This window comes from Nematolebias whitei, chromosome 20 (genome assembly GCF_014905685.2).
Source record: "Nematolebias whitei isolate Nwh7 chromosome 20, NemWhi1, whole genome shotgun sequence".
Classification (NCBI taxonomy): domain Eukaryota; kingdom Metazoa; phylum Chordata; class Actinopteri; order Cyprinodontiformes; family Rivulidae; genus Nematolebias; species Nematolebias whitei.
Window position 1 is genome coordinate 6902366 of NC_056517.1, and position 6991 is coordinate 6909356.

Genomic DNA, 6991 nt, shown 5'->3' on the forward strand with positions numbered 1-6991 from the left:
TATATATATATATATATATATATATACTGTATCTTGGGACTTCCTGTTTGCTATACTTTGCTTGGAGGAGAACAGTGATTTGTCAGAAAATGGATTGTGCAGGAGGCCTGCATGTGTGGTGCAGGGCGGCCATTTCATTGGTGTAAGAATAAGATGCGAGATCATCTGTGTACTCCAGCATGCAAAGTGAGCTGAGATATTGCTGTGGAATCCAAAGGCCACTGCCATATTTCATTTTTTGTTTTATCTTGTCTCTTGTTTTCTTCTGTGGTTACCAAAAGTTCAGCATAGGTTTGTTCTGGTTGTTGAACGAGACAGAGACAGGCGTTTTTCTTTAACCTGTCTTCACTGTAAATAAAATACTGCACATTAAGAACCCCAGTTATTGTGTCCTGTGAGGTTAACTATTTCTCGGGCAACATATACATGTATATGATATTTTACAACACACTGATGTGTGCACTAGCTGTACTAAGTGTAACACTGAACAAAAAAGGGCCTGTCATTATGAGGATAGAAGTGTTTTACACAGGGTGCATCAGTGTTTAACTGGTTCTTATAAATGTCTAATCATATGATGGTTTGTGTGTGTCCTCTGAGAACAAAATACCATTTTGAGAAGAGATGACCTTGTTTTGAATGTAAAGATTCATTTTGAAGAATTGAGGGATTTTGCCCATTGTGTGTGTAGTTTGTTGACTTGTGTGTAGAGTTCTGAGAGTACGAGGCATGCGTTCAGAAAATGTGTGCAAACAATTTAGAAAAACTGTAAGTTAGCAAAGCAGAGACCACAATGCAGCGTACTGTCAAGCTTTCCCATCATCTGTAAAAATTATACATAGCTGTCACATCCCTAACATTTTGTAAACATCGTATTGTTATAAAATTGTCAAATCAAGATTTTAAACTTTCACTGGAAATGATTTCTTGATGGTTTAACAGTTGAGAGAAACTCCTGATCACCCTCAGAGGACCACCTGACGACCAGTCAAGGCTGACAAAGTTCTGACTGCATTTTAAGAACAACACTATCTATTCTTATTATGAAATTTAGTGGAAAGTCAGAGCAGATCCAGAACCACAGAGGGCTCAAACACTCAGGACTGCAGCTGGGACCACCTCAAAAACCAAGAAGGAGGTTTTCTAAAGTAACAAGTAGATGTTAACCTGTTGTGGTTGTTAAATCTGACACCAGAGGACAGTGTTTCTAAAGAATAAATGTTCAGGGTTTTTTATTGGTAGGGACTAAAATGGACAGGTTAGAAATAAGAAGAAAGGCTGAGATGGTTGGGACATATGCAGAAGACAGACACTGGAAATGATGGACGCATGATGTTTAACATGAAGCTGCCAAGGAGGAGGAGGAGGAGACGAAGAGCACGGAGATGGTCATGGAGTGATGGATGGTATGCAGAGGGTTGGTGTGACAGAGGAAGATGATCCACTGAGAAGATCCTGAAGAGAGCAGCTAAGAAGTGTAGGGGTGACCCGCAGGGCATTTTATGTTAGAGTTACTCATGATGAATCAGTGGACATTTAACTGTGACTATGAGCTCACTCCAGGACCAGGTTATGGTGGAAATGTGGCTCTGTGACTCACATTATACATTATTATTATATATTATTATATTATTATTATTATTGTACAAGTTCAAGGTTAGTGAAAAGCTAGGACATCTGAGACAGCCTGGGCTGTTGCTGAGATTAAAGCTTGGATGTGGGAGGAGTTCGATGGGGCCTTGGAGAGAGACTCTCAATTGGCTCCATGAATATTCTGGCAAACAATCAGGCGGCTGAGGCTGGGAAAGCAGCACTTTACTAATACTGCGTTCCATGAAGGTACTTTTGACCTCAACCAGTGACACCAAAAGGTGGAAAGAAAACCTCTCAGACCTTCTCAATCCCACCAGCGCGTCTTCCATGGAGAAAGTTGAGTCAGGAAATTTGGGGCTGGACTGTCCATAACTAGGGGCAAGGTCACCAAGATGGTTAAAAAGCTCCACAAAGGCAGGACTCCAGGGATGGATGAGATCTGCCCTGAGTTATTCAAGACTCTAGATATTTCAGGGTTGGTTGGTTGACATGTCTTTGCAACATTGTGTGGACATCTGGAGCAGTGCCACTGAATTGGTGGTTCAACTCTTCTAAAAAGGGGACATGGTTCGTGGGGGAGTGCGCTGGGCCATTTGGTCACTGTGCAAGCAGTGCAAGAGTTTGGTTCACATTGTAAGTAAGTACTTACTGCAGTAAGACGGACCCCTTCAGGGATGGAGTCAGACACCACCAGGGCTGCTCGTTGTCACGATTCTGTTCATAACTTTCATGGACAGAAGTTGTTGGTTCAACCATAAGGCGGAGAGAGTCTGGTTTGGTGTCCTTAGGATTCCATCTCTGGTATTTACAGATGTTGTGGTCTTGTTGGCATCATCGTGCAATGATCTTCAACTCTCACTGGAGCAGTTCACAGCTGAGTGTGAAGCAGCTGGGATGAGGATCAGAACCTCCAAATCTGAGGCCAAGATCCTCAGTTGGAAAAGGGTGGATTGCCTTCTCCGGGTGGGGAGTGAGGTTCTGCCTCAAGTGGAGGAGTTCAAGTATCTTGGGTTTTATTTACAGGGGGGGGGAGGGGGGGAGATAGAGTGGGAGATTGATAGATTGGTGCAGCATCTGCAGTATTGTGGACTTTGTGCTGGTCCGTTGCAGTGAAGAGGGAACTGAGCTGTGAGGCGAAGCTTGTTTGCCAGTTGGTCTATGTTCCTACCCTCATGTATGACTATTATCTCTGGGTAGTGACTGAAAGCATAAGATCATAGATACAGGTGGCTAAGATGAATTTCCTCCGCAGGGTAGCTGGACTCTCACTTAGAGATAGGGTGAGAAGTTCAGTTATCCAGAAAAGATTTGGAGTAGAACCACTGCTCCTCCACATCGAGAGGAGCCAGTTGAGGTGGTTTAGGCATCTGGTAAAGATGCTTCCTGGTCACCTACCTAGGGAGGTGCTTTGGGCATGTCCAACTGGGAGAACTGGGAGTTGACTTTTGATCATTTTAATAGCTTTTTATTATCTGACTGTATGATTGTTTTATTTTGTGTACTGTACAGCACTTTGGTCCTGTGGGTGTATAAAGTGCTCTATAAATAAAGCTGGTATGGTATGGTATGGTATGGTATGGTATGGTATGGACTTCAGAACAAGCGGAAGATAAATGGATGGATAGATGGAAGTTGTACTTGAATGCAAGAGACTGGATGAGCTGCAAGCTGTGTACTTATGGGACATAACTAGTAAGACTTTTTAATGTTATGCATGTTCTGTTTAGTGTTAGTTTGGCATTTATGTTCAGGTTGTTGTTAGTAACTGTAAAAAAAAGACCCCGTAGAAAACAAAAACACCTGTTCAGTGAATTACTGTATAGTGAAACTGAAAATAAAAAGATGTAATTAGACTGTGACGGTGTAAGTTTGAAACAACACATCTAACTGAAGGTCTAGTGCTTATAGTCACAGTTTGCTGCTGGTATTTAGTGTACAATACAACCTTGATGTCTCTCTGTAGTGTGCCACCCAAATATCTACTCAGTCTTACAAATGTATTTAAAAAAAAATAGCACAGTATACTGTATTTAATGTGTACTGCTTTAATGTAATGCCACTTGATGATCGATATGTGCTGCTGACTATCCATGATGCTGATCTCATGCTGCTGATCTATTTCATGTTGCTGTGTTCATTCGTCTTCATCTGCTCACACAGACTCATGTTCGTGCTGCTGTTGTTCGGCGTGTTGTTTTGTACTACTAGTGCTTAGTTTATTCTTAGTTTAGCGTATTTCTTAGTTCATATCTTGGATCTTATTACTGTTTTTCTTTATAATCTGTATTTTTGTTGGATGTTACTGGGACCCTGTGTACATAGTTTCATTCCACCTCATTTACCACATGTGATGTGAATGACAATAAAGGCACTTTGACCATGACCTTTAAAAGTATTTCTATATGTTTATAATTTGAAATTCATATGGCAGATTAAATCCAATCGAGTTTGGATGTTTTTGTTTTGATAAAAAGAGCTCTATTTGAAAAGTTGTATGTTTGGATGGGCCCCAATTAAGATGAACTAATATGTAGGTCTGTGTTTTCCACCGAGCAGAAACTCCTCTTGCTCAGCTGGGTTGGCACAGAGGCCCTCCCACAAGGCGGTGCAGTTGTCAGACAATCCCCATGCATTCATCTGCCCTCAGATACTGTTCTGTGCTCAGTCCTATTGCTTCCTATGTTATAAATGATCTCATACTCCACCCATGGTTGTTTTAAGGATTAGAAATGTGCACAAAAGGAAGTATGCACTCATTTTCTTGTGCATAGTTGGCTTTATCATCTATAAATATCTCAGGTAAGTGCTGCCTGTTAATTTTGTTTTAGGTGGGACATTTTGTTTGTTGTCTTTTCAGTTGTTTATTACAGGTTTGTCCTTATTTTCTTCATTGCTCATAAGTTTAACTTACACAACAGATATCTTGGTTTAGGAATGAAATTAAAAATGAATTTTAAAGCAACACAATAGACGTCTAAGACATTTGTAAATTCCTATCAGGCGTGTCATGCGGTCAGTTGTAGCACAATAGATAGGCTTGTGTGTCACGTAATGTGATTGTGACATGAGCAATCCACTGCTTCTCTTCCAGCACACCAGCTAAGAGGTGGAGGATGAGCAGAAAGGTGGGTCTAAGTGCCAACACGTCTCAGTTCACCCTGGAGGGAGAGCCCTTTTGTATCCTTGGAGGGTCCATCCATTATTTCCGAGTACCTAGGGCCTACTGGAGGGACAGGCTGATGAAGATGAAGGCCTGTGGCATCAACACCCTCACTACGTATGTCTTCAATACACATGCTATTTTTCAAAGTCTTTCCACCAGTTAAATGTTCATGTGAGTATCCTTGCAGACATGTGCCATGGAGTCTGCATCAGCCAGAGAGGGGAGTCTTCAACTTTAACACACAGCTGGACTTAGAGTAAGGAGAATATTGTTGTTCTTGTCTTCATTCATCCATTATCTGCAGCTTGTTCTGGAGTCGGGTTGCAGGGCAGCAGAGGATAAATTTCTATATATGCCGATGACACGCTGTTATTTAGCTATAAATTCTGTTGAATCCAATCTATTACTTGATTACTCCATGTCTTAGACACAAAAATATTGATGACTCTTAATTATCTGCTTTAAAACTCAGATGACATGTGACTGCTGGCAACTAGTTGGTGAACAGCGATTTCTGAAGGAGTCTCCAGAAGGTCTTGCGATATCTGCGCGTGTTCTCCATTTCTTTGCTTAAGTTGCAGAAGTTGACAGTATTTTTCCTTGAATTTTGAAAATGTTCAAAAAATGTGTGTGACAGATTTTATCTCAAAATAGTCACAAACTCGTTGCAGGCATCTTAAATCCTTCTCAGTTTTGTTGCAGCTGTCTCAAGAGTGTAAGAGCTGTATTTTGACACTTGCATGGAGGTCTCTAACAGAAAACATGTATAGGTTTAAAAACCACACCACTGATACATTTTAATAGTTAAAAACTGGTTTAAATCTGCCTACATCTTCCAGTTTTCCCCTACCATTATACAAGCAGGGTGCCCCACCCTGTCAACAAACTGAGTACCCCGCCTACCAAACCGAACCCCCCTAGCTAAAAGCTAAAGGCATCTCTTACCTCATGCTGAATGCCCCCCCCCCCCCCAACCCTCACTCAAAAACTGTTGGTGCAAGCTGCCCTCAGACATGTCTCCGTCCCCCCAGTCAACAAAAATCATGGGTGAGATTAGCACCCTGCCATGCTAAGTAGGGGACACTGTCTTCATTTTAAAAGTTTACTTAAATTGATTAAATTATAATGTAGGGGCAGCTGTCCAAGTGGGTACAAACCTCTACCCCATCTCAGGTGGTCGAGATGGTGTAGAGGCAGGGCAGCCGACCCAGGACCTGAAAGTCCCAGGTTCGAACCCCAGTCATTGCACATCTCTTGGTGTCTGTGCGTAGGACACCCAATTCCCAATTGCTCCCCAGGCACCTTCAGTAGCTGCCCACTGCTCCACCTGGGGGTGGATGGGTTAAATGCAGAGAGCCAATTTTGCCATTCTATGGGAACATACAATGATGACAACACATACACATTAAAACAAGCTGAAGTGGATTCAATGTGGGTGGAGGTAGAAAACAAAATAATGTGCGTGGCCAAGAATTAAATTGTACAAGTTTTGCAATAGGTTGTGGTTTCCAAAAACTGGGAATTCAAAATATGACCAAATAATTTTCTGGTCACAAAAAATCAAACTTCAGAGCACAATGGAAAACTTGCATTCTTTCTTGCAATTTTTGAGTTGACAACTGGTTCCCAATTGTTACAACCCAGTGAGACACATTTATCCTGGATGACAATGACTTGGCATTTAGCACCAATGCAAAGAATCTTGGTGTTACTTTGAGCCAGGAGAGGTTGCTTAGCTCCCACATAAAATGTTACTAAGACACCTGTCTTTCACCCATGCAACTTCATGAACATTAGAAATATCTTGTCCGAAAATTGTGGCAAAAAACTGGTCCATGCATTTATCACTTTTAGGCTGGACTATTGTAATTTGTTATTATTAGATGTTCCAAACTTCTCTAAAGTTTTCAGTTCATGTCACCTCTGAGCTGCTCTGAATGGGAGATACAGTCTGCTGGTTTAATTGTTACAAACTGGTATTTTGTAATTTGTTAGATTTTTTTATACATTTTTTTAGACATGTATTTGAGACAGGTAGTCTAATTTACAGGAGAGACCAGTGAACTGAACAAGACTCTTGCTGCTGATTAGAATAATTAAATTGATTAGTAAAAGTAAATGATAAGAGCTTGGACTTGTTGTTTGTTGTACTCTGGGATAATGTTTGTTGTGAACTGATATTATATAAATCCATCCATCCATCCATCCATCCATAGATCCATCCATCCATCCATC

General features: G+C 41.2%; 1 protein-coding gene across 1 annotated transcript in view; it reads left to right on the forward strand.

Moving 5' to 3' along the window:
• Nucleotides 1-4291: 4291 nt before the first annotated feature.
• The window catches only part of LOC119426229 (beta-galactosidase-1-like protein 2), a 22144-nt gene continuing 19444 nt past the window's right edge, over nt 4292-6991 (forward strand). Inside the window, exons 1-3 of the mRNA XM_037693775.1 lie at nt 4292-4392; nt 4685-4870; nt 4944-5012. Of these exons, the coding sequence (XP_037549703.1) occupies nt 4301-4392; nt 4685-4870; nt 4944-5012 (347 nt within the window). The 5' untranslated portion in view covers nt 4292-4300. The remainder of the gene's footprint in view (nt 4393-4684; nt 4871-4943; nt 5013-6991) is intronic.